General features: G+C 38.5%; 1 protein-coding gene across 5 annotated transcripts in view; it reads left to right on the forward strand.

The window, feature by feature from the left end:
* Positions 1 to 26,476, forward strand: part of scn5lab (sodium channel, voltage gated, type V-like, alpha b) — a 167,175-nt gene that overhangs the window by 114,015 nt on the left and 26,684 nt on the right. For all 5 annotated transcript variants that reach the window (XM_017712309.2, XM_017712310.2, XM_017712312.2 and 2 more), the window contains one exon: positions 12,947 to 13,408. In XM_017712309.2, the coding sequence (XP_017567798.1) occupies positions 12,947 to 13,408 (462 nt within the window). The remainder of the gene's footprint in view (positions 1 to 12,946; positions 13,409 to 26,476) is intronic.

Below are 26,476 nucleotides of genomic sequence, written 5' to 3' on the forward strand. Positions count from 1 at the left end.
TTCTGTGGGATGCCATGTTTTATATTTTAAATTGAAATTTGCAGAAAAAATGCCACATTTAAGTTCGCTTTACAGGAGAAAAAACAAGCATGTAATTTACCAAAGGAATTAAAATCTTTGCATAAAACTGTCTATCCACCTATTCAGCGTACAACAGTTTAGCTCCACCCAATCACATTGAAGTCATAAGGAGTGTTTCAGTTCAGAGTGCTTTCTGAATGAGACACCATGAAGGACAATCAGAACAGAGCTCATTTACATATATCATTCTTAAAGGCACAGAAACAAAAACAGGCTCTTTCATTTTAATGTACAAAGTTTTTGGTACATAAACCCACACAAAAGTTCTATTTGGACTTCAGGGGAAAAGATAAAACACAAAAAAGCCTAGCTTGCTCTCACTGGATGGAAGACGCTTGGCCTTTTCAGATGACCACAATTACAGTAAAAATTTAGATTATTAAATTACAACTATGATGAAGATTTATGGGGTAGATTTTTGTCATTTTCTACTTTAGTTTACATGTCTATAAAATGCACTGCAGCTCAGTTGCAGCATCATGTTGTAGTGGGCTTGCAAAGCTCAGCTGGTAACCCTCATGTGATAATTGAAATTGCAACACCATTGATCCATGAGCTCATCGGGGACCATGAATGTGGTTAGATACAGGATGAAGTGTAGAGTGGAAGTCTTGCTTCTTCCACAGTTGATTTGAATGTGAGGTCTTGGCAAGCCAGCTGCTATGAAGATGTGGACCATACCAGGGTGCCTCTCCCACAGGTTAATCACATGTAATTACACAGTGCTGCTCACCCAAGGGTAAGCCTTCCACACAGCAGGGGTTTTAGCATCTTCGCATGCCATATAGTGCTAGGGCAACTCCAGAGCTTGGGCTGAGTTTGCCTAGTGTTAACGGGAGTTGGCATTTCATGCTACTCTTACACCAGCTTTAGAAGTAATAGAAGGACCAGCTTTAGAAGGAATAGATCACCTTCAAAAAAAAGCTTGTACCTGTAACACATCATTGCTGCCGCAATGAATCCAGGTAACTTTATAAGATAACTTCTGAACTTTAATGTGCATTATTATAACAATATTTAAGCCATTTTGAACCTTTTCTGTTGATCCATTCACTATGAAAAGGGCAGCTAGAGTTTTCAAATGATGTACATCTTGATACGACAGCGATGATATACAAAGCTAATTACTCAGCCGGGTCATCTCATCCTAGAGACGCCTACAACAAACCACCCACAACTTCAGTCATCATTGCCTGACCGCCTGTCTTTTATAAATTCTGTCTTTCTCCTCGATTGGCTTTATAACTGTAGCCATGCAGTGCTGAAGTGGGTAGGGTTCACTTGAAGAATAACACTTGAAGGAAAAAGAAAGAAATTTCATTTCAATGACTCAGTTTTGAAGCTGTATACAAAAGACTGCAGGGTCAATTTATAATGAAGCATAGTTGGCATAAAGAACTTTCAAACTAAAAACCACTTATGTAAATGCATTTTGCATGTGATTAAAAAAAACACTGTTTATGCTTTCACATACAGCATATCATAGGACTTTTGTACATGTCAAAGGTAAAAACAGTTACATACTGAAAATTAAGAAGTGAATTTCAACTACTCTCGTTGAAGAGAACACAGAAAAAGTTACTGATGCACTTAGAAAGTCACTCCCAATAAGCCTACACACGTTATCTCATAGTTCCACTCAAGCACCCCCCAAGCAGTCCCTGGAGATAGAAGACTTAAGCAGTTATTTTAAGTAAGCAGTTTTGTATGTAAGTAGTAACTGTAAGTAGTCGCTCTTTTGCTGGGATGTGAACTTGAAGGGGGTCTAAGACTAAAGGGTCAGATAACTCAGATACTGTGCAGGACATCCGCATCTTTCAGGAGAATTCCAATTTTTTTTAAATGTCTGTGTGGTTGGAAGGTAAAGTCATTCAGAGCCGTCTGATGTGAAGTGATGTACTGAGGAGAAACAAAATAACTCAGATTTCTGTACAGTGGTGGTGATAGGAACCAGGGCTTGTCTGGTCTACAACATACATATAGCTTTTTATTTGTTATCAACAATAACACATGAGCCTTCACAGGTCTTCTGAGTGTTGCCGTGTAATGTTGATATTGGTGAATTAGTTATAAATATCACATATGTTTTCTTTGGGGAGCAGAGTATTTAACTGGATGGTTGAGCTGTGGGATGTATAAAGAAAGGTAGCATAAAGAATGAAATTTGCTGGCATTTACAGTTTAACGTTTAATGCATTCACAAGCACTAGTCCAACAAGATCGTTACAATCCCAAGTAAAACTTACTACAATTACAACTAAATGCTGTTAAGAAGTTTCCTTTTTGGGCTTCCAAGCACTTTGTGTGAGAGAGAAAATAATATGTTTGAGAGAAAAGGAACAGATTGTTCAAAATGCACCGGAGTTGCTGTAGGTCACTTCAATTCAGCCACTTTAATACTTGTTCAAACCTGCTCGAGCCTGTTTATTTCATACAAGATGATTCAGCTCAGGTGACTGAGAGAGAGAAAGAGAGAGACAAAAAGAGAGGGAGAGAGAGAGGGGGGGGGGGGGGTCTCTGAGGAAATGACTGTGGCTAAATAATGTCTCACTCGTTCAGGCCCTCTCTGCTTCGTCACGCCCCCCTGGCGTTTTGAACATACCTAATTTGTCTGTTTGGCTCTCCATCCCCAGATGACCTCCCCCATCTGGCCATTGCTGCAGTGGTTCGGCCTCCACCCCCGCCTCTGTGCGCCTCTCAAATCAGCCAGCCCACCACATGTGGCTGCGCTGCACTAGTTCCACTCGGCTTTAATCCCTATGCTGCCAAGGAGGGCTATCATTCACATATAGACACTATAATCACAGGCGATATTCTTCTCGGTCTGATTCACTGTGTGTTGCTGTCCTTATCTAGCTCGCTCTGCCTATTCTAGGGCTACACTGTAATGCTGTAGGCCTCATAGATCTCTTCAGGTTGTGTGTAACTCAACGAATGCAGAAGCTGCATCAAATCAAGCAGCTAACTGGCACAATTAGGTAAATGGGGTGGACTCAGGTGGAATCAAATTGGAGCGATTTTTTCCAACTGAAATGAATGAAATATATCTCACTTTTTTTAAACCAAAGGACTGAAGGCGAACTCTCTGATGTCTAATACGGTGATGCTGCTGCTGGGGGTCCAAGGCCAGTGGATGAAAAGGAGGGGAGGAGGGGAGCCATCACACATATTGAAATGCCACGCTGGTGGCCAGGCCATGATTTATTCCCCATAAGGGCCTTGGCTTTGCCGGAAAGAGGGCACTCCTTACTCCTTGGTGTTGTCGGAAGAGGAGAAAGACTGTATTCCCAGATGTTAAAAGGCATGATTTGGCTGAAATGTCATTTGAGGCAAGTGTGAGATGATTTAGGTGTGCAATGCTCTTTGACGTGGTATGAACTTCCCCCAGCTTACTTGTTAGCTACATTAGCCTTGTAGCTTCAGTTCAAAGCTAAAAAAAAAAATCTGACCCCAAATATGTCTTGGCTGATTGATTACATTATTACAAAGAACATTTGAGTTTGAAATCTGCCCTGTACTGGTACAGATGTATACAGATTTGTACAGATGTGGTTTTTCCATAACACATTTATGAGAGAGTCCAGGAAATCTATCTGCGCATGTATCTTCCTGCACCATACAATGCATCACTAAAATGTAGCCAATACAAAGTGATGCATGCAAACCCTTCTTCCTTGTTCCATACTAGGTGCAAATAGGACAATTCAGTTTAATTATGATTCTTTTTTTTGTCAATTACCATTATAGAAGTATAAAAACAGACTGTTCACTGGGGTATGATGATTAGTTGGTGGGGCATTGCTCCACACAATGACCACCCAACACCAGGCCTGCACACATATAACTGCACACATCAACCGAATTCTGTAATTTTGTAAGTAAGAATCTGCACTGCCAGGCAAGAAAATACTAAAAATATATGTGGCTTTGCACTGGAACCACAAATAGGGCCCTTAGTAATATTTCAAAAAGTCGTAACTCAGTTTTCATTTATTTTATTTACATTTCCAGTTGCCCTTCACATGTACATTATGAATATTTCATGATAATCTGACCTACAGAAATGTTAAGAATTTAAGAAATTTATGTTAAGAATGTACCACTATACCAGAATGAACGTTACCATTCAGGAGATGAAGGCTTGTGTTTGGTGCTCAATGAAATGACTGAAATATAAATCCTGTCTTCAAATGGCCATTTCTTCAGCATTCAGAATAATCCTGTATAAGAGATCAGTACTGACCATGACTGCCCTGTTCTAGACTGCCAGGCTAATCTTTGTTGAGGGATAATAAATACATTGATTGTGTGCCCATTTTGAAGCCAATGGACTTGTAGGTCAGCTGGATCAGAATGAGCTTATCGGTTACCATTACCTGCATGCCTGAACCTGACCTCCACAACACTGAATCATAAACCATGAAACACAGAACGCACAGTTGAATTGGACTGACCTTGGGTGACTTTTACTTCACTGGACAAAAAGAGTCTTAATAACGGTTAAGAAAATTTTGCAAATGCCCCAGCAGTGTTTGTGTAACTTCATGTCACAATATCCGGTATGCGATATTATTGACCCAATAGCACAGATTTTGCTTTTTCTCCAAGTTATATAATATGGTGATGCAATGGTGCTGTGTGTGTTATTCAGCAGGCAGCAGCAGTGTGCGATGTCAGCCAGTGTCCTGAGGAGCCTAGTGACTGTTGCCTGTGAACTCTCCCTGTGTGGCTTTATTGAGCAGTTCAGCCTCTGGGCCATCAGCTGTCATTACTGCGGACGTGTAGGGGGTAGCACTGCCAATCAGCTACTGTAGGATGACTAGGTTGCTTGACTCTGGGTTTGTGACACAGTATTTAGGCCCATTTTCACATTATTGTATGGGAAAAGCTGTCAAGGACATAAATGTAAAACACACTGTATTAATTTTGTGCAAAAATCAGTGTTGGATTGTTCACCAAACAAATGCACCATACAATACTGGCTGGTTTGAATTAAAAACTGTATATAATTTGTATTAAATTCCATTTATTGAGGTATATATAGAATATGATTTGTGGTATATAAAAATAATCTGAATGATATTTTCTCATTAAAAAGTCAAGATTATAGATTATATAACTTATGAATCAATGACATCGCCCTACTCCCCAGACCTCATAAACAGTACAGGGTAAAAGTCATGCTAGTCACGCTGTACACTTTTATTTGCAGAGAGATGCTTTTTAAATCATTTTAGTGGGAAAGATGCGTTTTGTACACTATTTTTATACAATGGATGCCTCTTGTTTTATTTGGCCTGTCATTTGTGCGGAGTGCTCCAGGTGGCCTAAGCTGAAAAAAGTTTGAGTCAAGCAGTTAGCAGAATATGACATGAGCATTTTTCTGTGTTGACCAATCAAACTGAAGGTAAAGTGGGCCTTCAATGACAGCACCGGTATCAGATAGATGCCTGTGCTGATACCTTAAATACTCACCCAGACTCATCCATGAAGACATCCCTGAAATGTACAGAGCCCCTAAGGTGACATGGTGATTATTTATTTAGTAAGGCGTGGCCACAAATTAATATATTAAGGCCATAATTTATTAGAGAGGCCATACTATAGAGCTTCTCATAACTTCATTTTCTTAGTATTTTCTTTTGAGGCCTCAGTATAGTAAATTGTGGCCTAAGTATAGTAATTTGTGACCTCAGTATATTAAATAATGGCCACACCTTATTAAAAATGAATGACAATGTCGTCATAGTGACTCTGTACAAATGTCTCTGTTACCACAGCAAGGAAGAAAACATAGGCCACAGCAAATACTTCTCCACACAGGATTCAAGCATCTGCCGAGTGCCAATTATGAACATGTGAACAATTAACTCCACAGGCAAGCTGATGGCCGCTGATAGCTACTTGGTCCTGAATTTCACAGTCAAATGCACATGTGGAACATGTAATATACATCTTGCAGCTTTCTTTAAAATGATTTTTTTATACATTTTTATGTCTTCTAAGAGGTTTCTCAGTTATCCCTTCAATAAGTACTGTTGTCTTATTGAATAAATTCTGGAATAAATTCTAAATAAATAAATGTCAAAGTTAGCATTTAATTTTTAATTTTATACTGTATTGTAAAATGTATTGTGTCATGATCCAAAAACAGCAATGTGTATCCTATCATAATATGTACATATCATTGCACCCCTAATTTATTCTAATGTTTCTGTTTAAAACCAAATCCATATTTACTGGTCAGATAAATAACATATATTTTCCTAAGATACAACATTGTATATAATAAACATACATTTGTGATACTTTGTACTTTCTTTTACACTTTAAATGTCTGTCTTGAAAATGACTATGAACGGGTTTTTAACCAGTATTTAAACTTCACCCGTTTATTTTCTCCCAAATTTTAGCCGTAGCTCTATATTATAACTTTATGTTCTACCTCTTCCCTACTGCACAGCGCTACCATCTGGCAAAACATGGCCTGACATTTTTTCTAAGCATTAGGTCACATAACTAGTACATTAACTGAGCTCGTCATTATTCTTAGAGGAGAACACTACGTTCATTTCCGCAATATGGACCCTTAACCGAGTAGTACTGCACTCAGTGCCAGGGAACCACTGGGGCCCATCGCCACAAACAGAAAATAGCACAGCTTGGATCTGAACCTAACTCCCAGTTGTACTCCCTCTCACTATGTTTAGTGTGTGCACTCTGGAAGAAGAAGCAGTGCTGATCTTATGCAACATAAGCAATGCTTCAGAAAAAAATCACCAGTTTGGAATATTAAAAAAAAAATGCCTTCAAAAATGGCAATTAATATCAGTGCTGAAGTGACAGGTTTTAGATGTAATCGAAGCCAGTCTTGTACTTGCTGTAAGTAAGAGGTAAGAGGATCTAGTGCAAGTCATTTACGTTTGAACCTTTTACCTGGTGTCACCTCTCCAGACTGCAGTAACCTCTGAATGTCTGGTCAAGAGCACATCAGTAACTGAGGAGTCAGCAAGAGGCCTACAAATAATTTAGCCTTTACAGCATAATGAGGTGAACTTAACACTGGACTGGAAACTGTGATCCACAAAGGAAGTGTAACTGAAGCACCAGATCACCACACAGAGACTCTGCATGTGTGTGTGTGTGCACATCTTCAAATGACACTCATGTCTGTAGACAATGTGGGAACCACTTGAATGAAGGTGTTCATGTAAAGATCTGCATCAATGTTGCAGATTGTGGGGAATAAGCACTTTCCTTTCTTGCACTTAATCCTTGCAATCACAATTGTTTTCCAAATAGTTACAGTTAAATACAAAAACAAAGCCTTGGTACGTTTAATAGAATTTTCCCAACTAAAGGTAAGCAATACAGCAAATTACAGCAGTTACAATGGCTAAATTCTGATTGATTTGTTGAGAAGTGTTCTACCTGTGATTTTTACTGTATCAGCATGTTATTACAGTATCATTCCGCTGAGCACCAGCTGCTAAGTAATGACTCCCTTTATGCTGCAACTACTAAAACTCTACTTCAGCACATACAGAAACAGAAAATTACATGACTTATAGCAGCAGGTCTACATCAGATTCTGAACCAGTTGTTGCTCATAAATAAGCTTTTACGTTGTGATGGCGGAACAACTAAGCAAACTAAAATGAACCAGAAATGAACAGAATATAATTCAGCAAACAAGATAGGCAGTGAAATGCTTTATACACTGTCTGGAACATAATGACATTCATGTTAATTTGGCAAGTATTGAAAAAGCTTAGGTCAACCTGATATTGCTGTAGGTTCATGGCCCTTTGTAAGGCAAAAGTCTGCTGCTTTACTGCAGACGGAATTTTCAATATTAAATTGTGCAAAAAAAAAAAAGCAAAATTACACTCTGGAATTTTCAGCGTGCCACATTTATCAATGTGCCACAAGGTATCAAAAACGTGTCATTCAGGAATCAGGAATATATTCTGATTGGTATTGAAAAATGTTGAACAATAACCCTAATTGTGTTACCAGTTGAATAGACAAATGGATCATATCTTAGGTAGAGGACAGCAAAAGCATGTCTGCCTGCTGCTGGTTAGAGTAAATCAAATGCAGTACGGTCAGGTAAACAAGTGTGTCCACTAGTTTGCTGCTACAGGTAAACTGCAGAGAGACCCACTCTGATCCTCAAGAGTTTCGCGCATCTGTGTTGGAAGTTCTGAGCAGTGGGGCAGAAAATAGGGGTGCAGGTTCCTAATTACTTCTGTCACTGACAGCGAAAAACTCGGCTTGAGGGGCCAGTGAGCTGGGGGAGTCCAGCCACTGTGCAGCCCCCATGACAGATGGGTCTCTGGGGAGCAGAGTGAGGGGGGGGGGGGGGGGGGGGGGCAAAGAGAAGCCAGCAGCACTGGACACCTGCTAATATCCTCTTTTTCACTTTCTTTTCATGCGTTTCCTAACTGTCTGAAAGTTGCAGAGTTGCTGTACTTGTATGTTAGTGGACGGCGCTGGAGGAAAAACAGAAAATGCCCTTGTAAGAACACACTACACTGTGGGTATGGGCTCATTAAGGCAGTCTTTTCTGTAGACAGTGAATAGTAATGGTTTTGTCAATGTAAATGTTTTTAAAATGTTTAGTTGTTCTTTCTGGGAAATGATGTGTAAAAGAAAACATGCTGAAAAAACGGACTCACTGAACTTGAAATGTGTACATCATCAGTTCCACATGAATAAAATGACATTTATATATGTTTTTCCCGTGGAAATGAATGAACTAAAATCACTGCACTTTTTCAGTGAGGACATTATTATACATTTCTGGCTCTGCGTGACTTCATCCTCACACATGTATATGCTGTGATGGAACCAATCTTAAATGAGAAGAAAGAGAACGACAGCATAGGATAATGATGTGGAGGGCTCTTTAATGCAGGTTGGTTTGAAATGAGTGCTGTTCTCCCTCCAGCAGCACATTCCCCTGGCTGCACCGATAACCTGCAACTAAAGGAGCCAGACAATGAAAGCATTGCGTGAGACCACATGACCACAGAACCCCTTTTGTGCAGGTGACCGAAACAATGCGCTGCCATGGCAACAGCTGTAGCCCTCAGATACCTGATAGGGCACCTGCGCCCACTTTCTACCGAGAGCAGAACTTTAATTAAGCTTGTTTGGCCATATGGTCTGTTACGCAGTGCCTCACTCTGCCTCTGGCTTCAAGACATGGGAAGACACTGCTTATGGAGGAGCAGATTTCTCTGAATGAGGAGCGTTTGATTTTCAGTGTTTCTTTCTCTTTTTGAATAAATTAAGGAGGAAAGTGTTACAGATCCAAAGCTCTTTTGTTGGAATTTAAATGGTCCTGTAAAGGGATACAACCTTTAGTATATACACCACTGCTCAAAGGTTTGGAATCACTAATAACTCGAACATTATAGACGAAATATAAACTAGACACCAAAACGTAAACCAATGCTTCCTTTACAGATTAAATTATTTTAGAAGGAACATAGAGTTAGGACATGTAAAAAAATATGGAAGTGTTTTTACATAATAAAGTTATTTAAATTATTGTAATTATTATGAGCTGTTTAATTAAGGAGATTTGGTTATTGCTTTTCAAAAATAAGACTTCTTTATAAGCTCATCTTCAGTGCTGTATAGATTTCTCACTTATCATGAAATCACTAACAGATCCCTTTACAGGTTCCTACAAACTGTTTGAAACTGATTATCATACTGCGCATTGTTGGGAGTGAGCTTTACACCTATTTATTAAAGAAACATGTTTTGACACTACACATTATATGTGAACTGCTATTCTTTTTATTTTGTTTTGTTACAAATATATATGTATGTGTAAGTGTGTATAATATAGTATAATATATGTTGCTTTCCAAAAAAAAAGATTTCTCCAGATTTCAGTTTTTCTTTTTCTACATCAGTTGTGCACAATATTTTATGAACATTTTGGAGTTGATTTTCTTTAACATACACAACTGTATGTTAAACAGCCTGTTCAAATGAAGTGTGTGGTCAAATTGTGCGGTTTCTATTTACTGGCTGAGTTTATTATATTAGAAAAAAATCAAAACGTAAAATGTATCATAACTTCTGCAAAGGTCCAATTTTAGGCTTTATTTTTTACAGTCTGTTAAATTCAGCAAATAAACAATAATAACACATTAAAATACGCAGGATGTGTATTTTCAATTAGACAATCAACGAAACATCTGGCCGGTGCGCCCAAACTTTTGCATTCAACTCTATAGTGGTCGTAGGTCACAGCTCATGACCATGTCTTTCCTTACAACCTCTAAAGCATCTCTCATTAATTCTCATTTATTCTGTAATGGTTTCGTTGCAGATTGCGTTTACAGTCTCACAATAGTAAGCTTTTTGTTCAATAACTGAATAATAACCCGGGGATGTAAGGGGGTAAAACTGAAATCTTATTTGGTATTTAAATGTCCTATTTGAAGAATGTTTAACATTGGAGACTTTAAGGTTTGGACTGATTTCTGAAGTCTTGAAGCTATTAACCTCTCATATCAGTAATTGGACTATCAGGCAATCCCCTGCTTTACATTGTTTGATTTAATGGTTCTTGTAGGTAGCTTTCATTCATAACTGTGCATAATTACTGAGAGGAAATTGGAACAGCATGCATAGTTATCGTTTGATTACTAAAGCAACAGCATTCCGTGATGGAGGATGCGGTTGCTGTGTTGCCTAATCAAAGTCTGCCCCCTCCATACACACACACACAGACACACACACACAAATACATGCTCATATACACACACCTACCCACACAGTTGTCTATTGAACATTTTTTTTTTTTTTACCCCCATCTGTGTGTCAAAGTTGGATGTGACATTTAAAACCAACTCATCCCACCTGCTGTTTAACAATACTAGCACTACTGCTGCCACTTAGAACCCTGCCTGAAATGCCTATTGTCACAGTAAACCCAGTCGACCTCAGCAAGGACTTCAGCTTTGCTCCATCTACAGCTTGAGTTTTGTATCCAACTCTGATGGTGGGTTGCACCAACAAGGATTAAATCAAAAAGACTAAAGATCTAATCAAGGATTTGTTAGTCTATTTTTGTTGTGTTGCAGCCCTTCAGTGAAATTTCAGTGAAAACTAGGATAGGGCTGTGTCAGAAGCAGCTCTCGTAGGCAGAGAACAAATTCAGACGTTTCACTGTGATACTGTCATTAGACCTGGAGGCTTGGCATCAGCAGGAGCCGTTTGGTCAAACCTGAGAAGACAGCTTAAGTTGCATAGAAAACCTGGTTAGTAATTTGAATGAAAATATTTTAAAAACAAACACTGTATGTTACTCTGTAAGTGGCAGTTTTTGCATCTCCAAAAATATTAAAATCTAAAGCATAACGCTGAATATTGTTAGTGCAGCCTGTAAGCCTTTTAGCCAGCTGCCAAGCTGTTCCTCCTAGACCAACTAGTTCAACAAAACCAGGTTCTTACCTGATTACCTGTATATTTAGTGTGTCTTCAGTTGTTTAGTTGCAGCATATATGCCTAAGTGAAATACTGCTGGTGTTTTTTCATTCTTTATATGCTATAAAGAATTATAGCATATAAATTATAGCATATAGCATTAGTATTATAGCTTTAAACATATATTTACAGGCATACTATATGACAGGAATGGAGAACCTTGAACATCAGGGACAAATTGTATTGATATATATCAATATTTTTAGCTAAAAAACACTGGGTGTATTATAGTGACATACTTAGTATATCTAGAACAGTTTCTGCTTCCAGCAGAGGGGGTGCTAACCTTTGAGCATCTTCACACCCCATGTGAAGATTTAAAACATTTATACACTAGCACTGCTATCTTTTAAGTCCGAGCTCATGGTGGATTCTGTAGTTTGTTATGTTAATTCCTTTTAGTGTTCAGCGCTCCTCTGAGAGTCAGTGCTTCAGAACTTTTTTTTTCCAGAATGGATTAATACCCAGTGTCTTCTGAGGCACAATAGCCTAAAGAAACAATAAATTCATCACTATCATTACCATTACTACTTGATGGATCCAGATTGGTTGTTTACTATCAAGCAGTGCATCAGACTTGATATGTTTTCAGCGTGCTAAAATCCCATGCACTGTTTTTGTCTGTAAAAAGTGACTTGGAGTGAAAAAGTCCTTGTGACAAATAAATATTAAACTAAAATTAAGAATGAAAATATGGTGTTTTCCTAATGTGGCTCATATCATAGCTCACAGGGAGCTCCAAGACAGGAGTTTTGGATAATTGATAAGAGAAAAAATCCTCTTGGCCATTAAAGCTACACTATGTAAGCTTTTGGCTGGAAAAGTGTAACTGCATGCAATGTGGGTGAATCTGAAGTTTGTGAGTATTCAAAGAGAACACCAAAACACCAAAAGAAAAATATACTATTATCATCATATCTTCATCAGTATAATGTTGCCTTTGCTTTTGAAATATAAACATTGAGTCAGACCTTCTTTCTGAGCCTGTTTGGTGATGTTAATATATAAAGGCGTATGACGAGGCCTGAAAAACTCCCACAAAATCCAACCCGACACCTCTGACTTTTAAATTAGTACTTCAGGGCAACTCACAGCAGAGCATGCACACCATATTTTAGCATATTTTGTTTACTTCTCTCTTGGCAACACTACTTTTTTCAGTTTTAAATCATAAAAACATTACGAAGACCTACTTTAACAATTATTATCAATAAACTCATTAGACATTGGTGACCACCTTGCAGCAGTTAAGTTTTAACAGAGGCAGGGTAGTGAACTGAGGTATGCATTGAAGCTCCTCATTATCAGTATTATTATCATGGGTAATGTGGTCTATTTCTTTTCTGCTCAGGTGCTGAACCTCTTCCTGGCTCTGCTGCTCAGCTCTTTCAGCGCTGACAACCTCTCTGCACCGGACGAGGATGGCGAAATGAATAATCTGCAGATCGCCATCGCTCGCATCCACAGAGGCATAGGCTGGCTACGCCGTGCCCTCTGCGACTTCTTCAACGGCAACTTCAAGCGGCGGCGGCAGAAGGCCAAGGAGGCCAAGGCCATGCTGAAGCTGAAGCGACTCAGTCAGCAGGCCCAGCGTGCCGAGGGCAACGGCACGGCCGGAGTCATCGCCCGCACCGGAGACAAGTGCACCACCACTGACGACAGCTACATGACCAACCCAAACCTCACCATCAGTGTGCCCATAGCACCCGGCGAGTCAGACGTGGAGTTCCCAGAGGAGGAAGATGATGAAGATGAAGCTAGTGATAGCTCTGATGAGGAAGAGGAGGAGGAGGAGGAAGCAGAAACCAAACCGGTGAGATGTCTGCACAATGATTCTGCACACACTCACTGCAGACAGATACAGCACTACTCAAAAGTTTGGAATCACTGTTTTCAATAACAAATAGTTACGTATACAGTATTGTGCAGAAGTCAGAGACCACCTTTCTGTTTATTTAATTTCCTGTTAAACAGCTGTTAATGACAAGTTAATGACAAGTTATTTTTTCAGTGTTTAAATAAACAGGAAAATTACACAGAAACCTCCACCACTAAGTATAATATCAAATATATCCATATTTAATATATCCACTCTTTGCTTTGCTCTCCCATGTCACCCATCATATGGATGGATGGATGGATGGATGGATGGATCCAGAAGGGAAACTGCAATCAGATAAAACAGCAGAAGCTCCATTCTTTTCTGGGGAAAAAATCAGATCTGAAAGGATCTAGAAGTCTGAAAGCCCTAGAACACCAATAGTGGACCCCTAAGATGTAGAGTAAGGTTTAATGACTTTAAGAATCTATGTTTGTACTTATGAGAACAGAAAATGCAACTTCTAAGACTGAACTTTAGAGGTGTGGAAAAATATCCATGTAGATTTCTTTGAAAAACTGAAATCAAGTCTCCCAAAAAGAATAAAAGCGGTAACAAAGACAAACAATGGACACACTAAATACTGAAAAACATGAGTATGTTCAGTTTTTGAGATGACTGTGCAGTTTTCTGTTATATACAGTACTATGTGAAAGTTTTAGGCATCTAAGCAAATTTTTAAAGAATTTACCTCAGCAGTGAGTTTATCACAATATACATTAGAATAAAGTCATATTCATAGAATAAAGTCATAAAGTCATAATTCAAATAAACATAAAAACAATAAAAAGTAAGAAGAATTATTATTATTATTATTAATCATTTTTGTTTATTCAAATATTAATACTTTTCCCAGCAAATAAACACAAACTACACAAATGAATAGATTTTGAAAATCTATTTAGTATCTATATACTTTCGCACAGTACTGTATCTTTCAGTTTTTTTCCTGATGCTGAAAACTCAATTAACTTGTATGCAAAGGTGGTTTGACTGGGAATCAATGACTGTAAGCTTGGTCTCTGACTTTCTCACATTACTGTAAATGTATAAAACAACTCATTCTAATATGATGCAAGTCAAATAATTTGTAGGAAGCTACAACAAAATTAGCAATTTCTCCTGAAAAATGAAAGAACTATAGATTATTTTATATTCATTAACAAACTGAATAACACTGAGGACTAAGTAAGACATTATTACATTATACAGATATTATTACATATACAGATATGCCTTGTATTTGTATATGTATTCATAAGTGCTGACCTCACTCAAAGAGTCTTAAAGCAGATAACTTGACATGAAACTGTAATTAAATAATTGTATTATAATTCATATCAAAATTACAGTATATTATGTGAATATTAGTGAAATATACAAAATGATGATAATAATAATACATTAATTAAATATATTAATTAAATTCATTTTTGTTGATCTCAAAATATACCTTTATTTTTTATTACGTATGCTACATTCTACATTGTTTACATCATTATTGAACAAAACAACAGCAACCATTGATAAGTGATTCCAGTCAACATTCCAGTAGGAATGTTACTTGAAATGATGGCCATATGTATACATCCCTTCCTGATGTTCCTATCAGTTATTTCCTGTTTGATACTTTCAGGAATCTGCTGTACATTAGGTTGCCTGGGTTTGTTGGTACAGTGCTAATGGAAAAATACATGTTGCTCTTACTGTAAGCACTCAGACTACATATGCTTCCATGTCTAGACTTTCATTTATCAGATGGCATTTCATCTGAGCATCTGAATGCATGTATAATGAGACACTCAAAGTGCTTAGTGAAATGACTAGAGGTATTAACCCCAGCATTTTGGTAAACATCTCACCCTAGTGCTCTCTCTGCTGGACGAATGCCAAACCTTAAACAGGGTCATTCATTAGTCACCTCTTCACTGTGTGGCTTGTGCATGCTGAGTGCACTTGACACACTGGAATCTACTACAGCACACAGGTGAGAGCGGCTCCCCATCACACCTGCAAAGCACTACAAGGTGTGATGCCGATTTGAAGGAGAATCATTGGCTTTTAATTATTTATAGAGATTTGAGGTTTGAATGCCCTGATGGAATTTGTTATTATCATTGTCATCATTTTTTTTTTTCTAGCTGCACTCCATTAGAGTACAACTACTGCGTAACAGTACCACCAGACTGAGAAAGACCATACACAATACTGTTTAATCTACTCCCAATTTAACACTGCTCTTTAATCCCTAGTCAAAAATACTTCATGTTTGTATATTATGCAAAGAAAATTAGGTGATAACATATATAAAATGACGTATTACAGTTAAATTCAAACTTAGATTCTGAATCATCAGGTCCGAGTCCGTACTTCTGACTTATTTGATGTCAAGAGATGACAAAACACAGTAAGAGGAGACTCCCAATTAACTGTAGAAAGAGCTTGAGTTTGACTCCCTGTGATGCCACAGCCATACACGGCCAGGAGTCCAATATAGCACAGCTGTTCTCATTCTCTCTGGGTGGATAGATGAGATGATGGCCAATGAGGACATCTGTTAGCTGATGTAACATAATTAGCACTTAGCATTAGCATTCTCCACCAAGCATGTTGAGCTGTCCAACGTTAGATTAGCAGCAGTTCAGAAAGATACAGAGGCGCTTCATGTGTCTTGGAGGAAGTGGGATCATTTTGGAGGTCATGGGATGATGATCAAAAAAATACACAGAGATGGAAAAGCTGTCAAATGCAGTTCAACTGATTCTGAATAAACCTGAAATAGGTCATTACTTTGTTAGTTACAAAAGAAAGAAGCACTACCCGCCCTGGAATTATTTTCAACACTTCTGTATTATGATTGTTTGTTGACTTAACAGCCATAACAGTTAATAACAGTTCTTCCTTCTTCTACTTAATTATCATGTTTATCATTATTTGGGGATTTTGCAAAAAATATTTATAGCAACATTCAAATCAGACAGAGATATTTGTGACACAATTGGGAAATAAAAGTAACTGTAATAGGCAACAGAATGAATCTCTATCTATCTTTCTATCTATCTATCTATCTATCTATCTATCTATATCATAAGATATCAATATGATAAGTGTAATTACAGGTGTATTATGTTTATACAGTTTATATGCAAGCAGTCTCCTAACAAACCCCCCCCCCCCTGCCTCCCCCCAACTTGTCTAAGCAAATTTGCATCCCTGAATCAAGTTTTACAATAGACTTTTCCTCCTTTTCTACTGTCAGGCCCGCTAGCAGCAAATAAACCATACATCCCCACTTGACATTCGTTTGCCTTACATGCTATTGAGTGATGCGCTATCAACAGGTCAGGTTTCTGTGATATGACTGTGCCTCTTTACGGCCACCTGCTCGGTGGACAATAAGCAGCTCATGAAATAGGATAGCGCCTTGTTGTTGCCTCTGTTAGTTCTCTTAATGATCTCTTCAACACAAAAGCTAAGCATGTGTTTCCCATGTAATCTATCTGCATACAAGTTTTAGAAAAAGCTATTCATTGTGTAGATCTTTCTCATTTATCAACCAAGGCCTAAATCTCTGCTAGATATATTACTCTAATGTTCCCATTCATAGTTTATGAGACTTGACTGAGTTTAGACTTTAAGAGAGCATTCTGTGGATGCCCCACATAATGACAGTTATGCAGTAAAGTAAAAATTACAGCTAGCCCAGGGCAGCTGAGGCAGGTAGCTCTATAAAAAAGAGGTATCCTATGTCTGTCTTCATAGTATTACAAATATTTGTGGTGATTGAAAGAGTAATGCAGCAGTTACAATGATGGATTCATGAATCATGTTCACGGTGAAGGTGCCTCACTAAAGTGAGACGTGCATATAGGACAATAGTGGCCTCACACAGCTGTGAGGAAGCAATAAAGCACCCAAGCTGCCTAGTAATCCATTAAGAGCAAGCATGTGGGACCACCGAGATGTGTACTTGAATCCAGACTGGCCCACAATCTACCTTCTGCTGCACTACAGATTTAAAAAGAAGCAGCAGTCTCTCCCTAGGCCAACTCTGTCTGTCTTCTCCTTCTTTTTCTCTCTTTTCTCCTTTCTCTCCCACTCTTTACCTCCAGGGCAGTGCAGGGCTTTCTCCTCTCCTGGTCAGAGAGGCCCAAGCATAGAGAGGCTAATAAGTGGCTATCAGCCGGGCTGGAGCTTTCTCTCCACATGAATTGCAATTCCGAACACCCACGCAGAAAGGCTATTTTCTCCTCTGTTTTGTTTTTGAATCCTCCAGAGCCATTTCACTTTGAGCAGACACTGCACCCAACTCCTCAAAATGTATAATAAATAAAATTATTATCATTAAAATGTAATTAAATATATAAAAACAATGCACATATAAAAACAATATATATATCACATGTTTTCAGTTAGAAGTTGGGTGCATTTTCCACTTCTCATGATCCAAGTAATCCCAAACACATTCAGTGATGTTGAGGTCTGGACTCTGGGGTGGTCAGGCTATTCTTCTTAGACTACCAGGAGCTATTTCATTTACTTTGCTTGTTTTGTTTTCCTTTTTTCCCACTAATGGCTTCTTGACAGCTAGACATCCTTTCAGATTCACAGTGCTAAGTTGTCTTCTCACAGTGGAAGGATGGACAGAAACACCTTTTTCAGATCTGAAGCAAGAGTGGAGCTTGATTTTCTCCTCTCTCTCATAGATTAAAGCTATAAGTACTGTGCTCTGCATCTTGTGTAGTTGTTAGAAGTCACGTTTTCTCTATAGCTTTACATTATTATTGAACTCAACACTTGTTATTAATGTTTTTGACCCATTAATATTAATAACCTTTGTAACAACAACAACAACAAAAAGAAGAAGAACAATAATAATAATAATAATAATAATTTATTTTTATTATTATTATTATTATTATTATTAGATAATAATTACTGACAGTCATGGGCAGGTCAGAGTGCAGATTTAAATTCTGTAGAGAATATTTGATCTCATATTGCAAACCAAGTAGCTTGACAATGTTTTTAGACTGGAACCATCAATGCCTAATGATCTTTCTTTCTGTAAAAGACTTCAACATTTAAAGAAAGTGAAAAGCCTTCCCATACTTAGTTACTTTATCCTTAACACTGTTAAAAGCTCATTTTTTGAATAGAAATATGTGTGTGTGTGTCTGTGTGTGTGTATGTATGTGTGTGTATATATTAAAAAAAAAAAAAAAAAAAAAAATATATATATATATATATACACACACACACACACACACACACACACACACACACACACACACGAAGAACGTAAAAAGATTTTCCATTTATTTAACCATTAATTTATTTGATTAAGCAGCTGTATTACAGCTCTGGAACATAAAACCAATGGGTTAGTCTTGTCAGTTTTTGTGTCGGACATTATTATCATCCGGCACTGTTTTGAACTGCAGCCAGTGGATCTAACATATCGCTGCTGTCGGAAGAAAACCTCGTAACTCCATTTTTGCCGTTTTCAGTTTTTGACATAGTTTGAAAATGTCTGTTGTCCTGTACATTGTGTGTAAATTTCATGAAAATTGGACCTAACAAAATGGCCCAAAATTACTTGGAAAAAATTCTGGTTCCATTTATTTACATTAAAAGTAAAGTATTTTTTTCCTTCTCCTATAAAGTTTTGTTCTAACAACAGCGATATTTAAAGCACCTATAGAAAAGACTTACACCTTTTGTTTTTCAGTCTTTAAATGGAAAGCGTGATCATGGGAGCTGGTCTCTATGGAACTGTCCAACACGGCTCTGATAACGTACACACTCCCTTCTTATAGATATCAGCAGATCAGAGGCACATTGGCCCCTGGCTGCCCCAGGCTCATGCCGGCCCTCACATCAGCCTGTCAGTGCTGGCTTGTGTGTGGTGTCAGCGGTGTGCTGGCGGTGCGTTTGGAGTTTTCCCTCATGCAGACCCCCCATGTGACCCAGTTGTGTAAGCAGACGGCCCTTGCCAGGGCCGCACTCTTTCATAATGGTCACGTTGCTCACGGAGCAGTGCTGAGGAGTCCAAACAGAATGAAGACAAACAGAGACCCCCGATCTACTGAACCTACACTCACATGCTCACATTTACATGACTGCACATTAACATAGCCAGCGGTGAGAACGGCCAGGTGTTGCACAGCAAACCCTACTTTACTATAATATAGAATTTTTTTCTCTACAGTTGACCTCTTTTTTCTAGAAGCTTAACGTTTCTTTATTTTTCCTATAGAGAGAAAAAAGCTCAGGGAACATAACTGAACTGCTTTACAACTAAGAGTTATCTCCATTTTCTAAAAGCTAAATAACAGTGCCATATTAAACATCTCCTAAGGGTTAACAGAACTTTCATTACAACTACCAAACAAGCCTCTTATCAAATCAAAGTGCAAGGACTCAGGAAAAACATCAGATATTTGACAAAACAACTACTGTTTCGACAAAAATACCATTTTGCTCATATATTATATGATGTACTTAGCTAAAGGGTAATAGAGGTCCAGTGTCCATGGTGACAGTTTTTATATATTTAGATATTTAGCTGGAATTTACTTGTAGTTTAATATTTAATCACCAACATATTTCCACCAATTAATCTGCCTATTTTAGAACAACATCTCCTCTGTTTCAGCTTTTAGTTCATGTTGGTTCATGCACATGCTTTAGCAGTAATGCTTATGTGGATTTGCCTGTAAAAACAATTGCCCAAATTTTTAAATGCATCTCAACTTTTCTTCTGAAATGATGTTGTGGGACGTTCCAGCCCATTTCCACCTCTGAACATAGCTATGATCTCTCCCTCTCTCTGCCTTGGTTGACCAGATGCTCATATGCAAAGGGCCAAATAAGCAAACTCACATGCACCTTCAGTGTTAATTACCAACACGCTGGTGCAAAAGTAGGAGGAATAACTAAATAATGGCCAAAAATGCACTCCATATTGACTGATTAATTGATTATTTAATAGCCCGCTCTAATTAGATACTGAGGCCTATCGCATTAGTGAGTGACATTTCTCTGTAGTCCATTACTTTGAAAGCTTAATTTAGGGAATGCAATCGCAGAACCATGTTAGAATGCAAATACACTTAGGCCTATGATGAAAATATGATGAAAAACTGGCCCTGTGGAGCTCTAAATGCTAAATATAATTTAGCAAGTATAAACTACTGAATTCATTAATTAAACTTAAAATTAAAAAGTAACAATTATAAGTACTGGTAATACCAAACATACATTTCTAGAGTAGGTTGTACTGGAGTCTGAAATCACACATTATTAATTAACAATTTTATTCAAAACCTTAATTCAAGTATAATGTATAGAGTGTAGACAGAATTAATATAAGCTAGGCCTTAGAAGGTATTTCAAGACATTTTAATCCTATAAATGAGTTGAAATGTACAAAGTTAAGTAGTAGCATCATAATACCCTCATTTAATATATGAACCTGCAACAAAATTATTTGACATTTTATTGAACACAGTAACTGCAAATGTTTGACTGCTAGTGTATGTACAGTGTTATGACAGGGTTTTGTTCCCTTCAGCAATTCAAAATGTCAAATGTATTCCAATCCACCTTTTGATTTATGAAAGTCAACATTATATCATGGTTCTGTAAAAACGCTGGAAGATTCACTGTCTAACTTGTCATGGATGTTCAATCCATAAATATGTTTTTGCTCTGCTGTATGAAAGTAAGTATAGAGCGAGCAAACTTCGACACTTTTTCAAACCATGATTCATTCTTTATTAAAACTCATTTCACCTCCTTAAAATCCCAGATTACATCCTAAGTCTTATTATTCAGTAACTTCAGGGACTTCAGTGCAAACTGGCTGAGCCATTCTTAGTTTTTAAGAAGTGTAATAAAGCTTTGGGCCTGCCAGTGAGGCCTGGCCATGTAAGGGGTTAAGCACAGTAATAGATACTCTAATATTAATAGATACAAATACAAATTTGTATTTTAGATGGATTTTACTTGTGGTCTAATATTTAATCACAAACATAGTTCCACCAATTAATCTGCACATTTTAGAACATGTTGTTCATGTTGGTGAGACTCTCAAACAGAGACAAAACTACAGTTCTTAGCTGTTTTTGATTGATCTTTAAATCTTACTCATTTCATAATTACCTATTCATTGCTGACCACAAAGACAAGGGCTGTTTCCAGATTTTAGAAACTAAAAAGAATTTGGCTTTTGATTTTGCAGTAATAAACTACTTATCTAGTTGTACACATACGCACCTCAGGACTGAGGCAAGCCTTGGGAACAAGATCAGAAAATCCCCTTACAAGAGATCTTTTGGAGAATCATGCAAGGACTTTGTTTGGTGGAACATAAAACGACAGATGGCCAAACAATGCTTTATCAAGAGGCCAGTTTAGAGTTTTTGTGGCTGTAAAAGTCCGTGGTTCACATTGCAATGGTAGGAGCTGCATATCCCACAGCAAGATTTCTCTATCTCTGCTGTATCAATACCAGTGTTATGTCTCACCAGCAGCCTTTTGAACATTTCATGATGAGTGTACAATCTGAAATGGTACAAAATTACTAATATCTTGCACATCAGTGTGAACTGAAACACTAGTTCTTTCTCTTTTAAAGTTACTGTTTCAGAGATAATGAGGTTCTGTCACCACAGCGGCGAAGTATCTGCGAAGGCTGAGAAACATTACCGAGAAACAGCTCTAACAGCAGTGCATTTTGCTGATCTTATGAAAAGTCATCCTTGGCGAAACAGGGAGCCTAATCTAGGCCATCCTCCACAGCTCACCTCCCAGCTGGAGCACGTGATCACACTCCTCCTGCACACCTGTGACTAGACAGGTTTCCGAGCCAGCTGATATTTGTTCTCTCACTTTAATCTTTCTCTACACCTGTTCTGCCTCATTCTGTCTGCCTCTACATCTTTTATCTTTTCGTTTACCTGTCCTCCACCCCCCACTCTCTCTTTTATCTTTCACTGCACCTGCAACACCGCCCCCCCCACCACCACCACCAATGCTCAACTGCTTGTGTCTCTCTGTCCCGTCTGCCCTTTTTACTTTTCACTCTGTACTCTAAGCCACTGTGCCTGTACCCAACTCTTCCTGGGTTATTTGGGTTTCCCCAAACTGAACACGCTGCCGCAGTCTCAGGAATAAACATGTAAAGCCTTGCAGAACTTCAACTGCATTCCATTTGCCAATGCTGGAGCTCTTTATCTCTCTCACTCACTCACATTCTCTCTCTCTCTCTCTCTCTCTCTCTCTCTCTCTCTCACTTTCATAATCACCAGGGATATGAATGACAGAATGGAAAGCGCTACCAAGTCAGGTCACATGAGCATGTGTGCATTTATGGGCACGCACATGCGCACACACTCGCGCACATGCGCACACACACACACACACACACACACACACACACACATACTTAAATTTCTTACTGCAATACTGAGAATCAAATTATAACATGTCCCTCCATACAATACATTAGAAGTTGGACTACCCTTAATGTATTTCATTTCCAGTCAAAATAGCCATTTAATACTAGTTATTCATTTTTCCTGAGATATTTCTGAGGAGATTAGATACAAGATAATCCAGTGGCCTAAGGAAGAGGAAAGTTAAAGGAAAATAAGTGGGAAAGAAACAGAAGATACAGAGAAAATGGGACTTCTAACAACCATGTAAGACATGGTAGACCACCATGGAGCAACAGCAAAAACAACAGACTGGCCACCCCAGAGTCCAGACCTCAACATCACTGAACGTGTTTGGGATTATGTGAATTGTCAGAAGCAGAAACTGCAACTTCTAAGACTGAACTTTGTAGTTGAGGAAAAATATCCCTGCAGATTTATTTGAAAACTGAAAGCTTCCAGAAAAGCATGAACGCTAATAGTAAAGGATGGATACTAAATACTGAACAATCAGTACAGTTGGTTGTTGAGTGGTCTGTGTAAATTTCTGTTAAATATATGTTTATATATTAATATATGCATTACTTTGTTGCACTAATCCTTAGTTATAATCAATACTCTATTATAATGGGCTACTTTCAAATATAACAATGTTTTTACATTCCACTACTTTTTAAAGAATTCCTATAAAATGCTAAATCTAATTGCCATAAAATCTGAGATTCTTCATTGAATCTTTTCCTAAAGAATCATAATCAAACCATTATGAGGTCAGAGATTTGTACCTCTCCTGAAAGAGTATGACTGTAGATACAAGCCTACATAGCTGTATTTATTTATTTTGTAGGTCGCAGACAGAGCTTAGTTCAGACAGTCCAAGCAAGGAAAACACTGTCTCGTCCTAATGTCAAAGCATGACAGCCAGACAGAGCTCATACACCTGAACTACATTATTACATCCTGGCCACAGCTTCAGATAAGAGAGAGGCAGAGAGAGAAATCATGACAGTCAGAGTCAAGACTCATCTGCATCTTACAAACAGGCATGCCCCACAGTATTTGTTCAGTCAAGCCTTTCACTAGACCCCACTGCATTTTACAAACTGCATGCACAAAACTCACACACAGAGAGGAATAAGGTTGTTTTCAGATTACTCTTGTTTTTCCAATGAGTTTTTATGGTAATGCCGGATGGTACATGCTGAATAACTGAACCCCCAGTTACCCTGCAGCTGCCTCTGGCTTGGACCATCCCCTTCTGACTCCGTAACATACAACCGGAGTGATGTAGCTGGACACTTTTTCAAGCTTTCTTCTCAGGCAGGAATCAAAGAAGCCTAATTGGAGCTCATGTTGTCAAAAGGAGAGGCAAGAGACCGGAAAGCATATGGCAACATGTTTGGGTCTGCCCTGGAGGTTTTGTTTGTCTGCAGAGTCATAAAAAGCAGCTGAGTCGCTTGCCATTGTTTTTCCCTCTATTGTCTGTGTCCTTATTGTGTCTGGTAATTCTTTCCAGAATAGCAGGCAGAATTCCCAGAAAAAGCCACACAATTCAAATTCAGATGATCTATAATTTGAATCAGATATAGTTTGTTATTCTGCTCAGACAATAATTATTTTGCTTGGCTCAGGTGTGATTATCTGCTTAGACACTGACGCTGATGATCAAGTTATTTTGACAGATGCATGGGAGCTGTTTTCACCTGCGCCTTGCACTGGTAAAGTGAATACAGCACCGGGCAGAAGACCAGTCAGAGACCACCCTTTATTTACCTTATTTCCACACAGAATGGTCATTAAGTTATATTTTTCAGCATCCGGAAAAAAAGCTAAAAACATTATTAATCAAAAACTAAATATTTTCTTTTCAAGAGACTTGCTTACAGTTTCTTCAAAAAAAATCTGACGGAATGAAGCGAGGTCTCTGATTTTGCACAGTACTGTAGGTTGATGCCTTAATGTGGTTACTATATGTTTGAACACTAAAATAGTAATTGTTTTTAATTAGATTCATTAGTACCAGTTAACAGTGCTGGTGTACATGTGTATAAAGGACTTCAGATATTATGTACATACCAGTATGGCAATGAGATATGCAGTCAAAGTCCTAAGTCCCAAGTGCCCCTTGCATTAAGATTTATGCAATAATCAAGGTATGAAAGCTACATTAACCACCACTGTAGAGTGGTATTGTGCTAGATGCACCATGGCGCCATGAGTAGAAGTCTCTGCAAATTAGATCAGAGGTATGTTCCATAAACAAGTCCAATGGATATGTCCTATACAGGATTTGCTGACTGTAATTCTGCCCGCAATGTTTGGATACTCTAAAGAATGGCTTTAGTTTCAGATAACCTGATGGCACCATCGGATTTGATTGTATTATTGATGCAGTACTTTGCAGTCTATCAGTCGCCCTGTGACGCATGTTGTCTAGTGTTTGCATGGCTCCTCAATACAATCTAGACTTTTAATGTCTTATAAAATGGGGCTATATGGGCTCTGACAAATAACCCGCTGACAAATTTCTTGCAGGTCAAGGTAGATCAGCGTTAAGCAGATGGATTTTTCCTTGGGCTCTTTTGCTGCTTGTTGTTCTTTGTTGTCTTTAGCCATCCCAGGCAGCCCAGCGGTAAACCTCTCTGAGGGTGCACCCCGAATACTGCGTTCGTAAGCCCTGATCCAGCATGGCAGAGAGCCTGGCCATCGACACAGCCAACTATATATTGTCTGGAGGTCTGATTTCACTGGGTTCCAGTGGTGAATGCCACATTGCAGGCCCTCACCCCTCTGGGAGGATATTTATAGGGTTTTTGTGATGGTCAGTGGTGTTGGAATGTGCAACTCTACCACGCTCAACATTGGGATTCCACGCATGCATATCCTGCCAAAGAGAATGGGCCATAAACTGGAGGCTGCTCTCGGATGTGAGTAAGGGCTGTATGTGTATGAGCTGGGCTATACGCTAACAGGCTGTCACAGCCCTCATATAAGGATGAGGTAAGCCTAGCGTCATTGACTTCTCTTGTGCTGACCTACACTAAGGACTACCTGAAAGCCCTCATGTGTGACGAGCATTGATATCTTCAGGTGCTCTGCTCTGTATTATTCCAACTCTATTGAGTTCACTGTGTTGTATTACAATTCAATCACATTAAATCATACAATGGGAAAGTTTTCATTTATCTCTCTGCATCTAGTGAGCCAGTTGGAAAACCTGATCCCCAAAGCCTCCAGTATGTGCATGTAATTGGAATAAAGGTTGGCTTGGTTGGCTCTGTTTATTGTTCAAGGAGTATGCCTGAGTATGCCTGCGGCCTGAGTGGACAGGTAAATGCATCACGAGATGGTGTGAAGTCTCAGCTCCTCTCAGCTGGGCTTTCATGCACCTCAGGTTTGGAGGTGGGGTGATGCCAAGCGTGTAGTTTTGTGCTCCCTGATAAAAGATATAGAGGAAGGCACAGCTTGCTATCCTAGAATGGTGAAGAATTTAAAAATAGATGAGATGATTATTTGATTGCCTGATTACTGTACAGACTGTACAGTTTACTGTGGTCTCTAT

This window comes from Pygocentrus nattereri, chromosome 3 (assembly GCF_015220715.1).
Source record: "Pygocentrus nattereri isolate fPygNat1 chromosome 3, fPygNat1.pri, whole genome shotgun sequence".
Classification (NCBI taxonomy): Eukaryota; Metazoa; Chordata; class Actinopteri; order Characiformes; family Serrasalmidae; genus Pygocentrus; species Pygocentrus nattereri.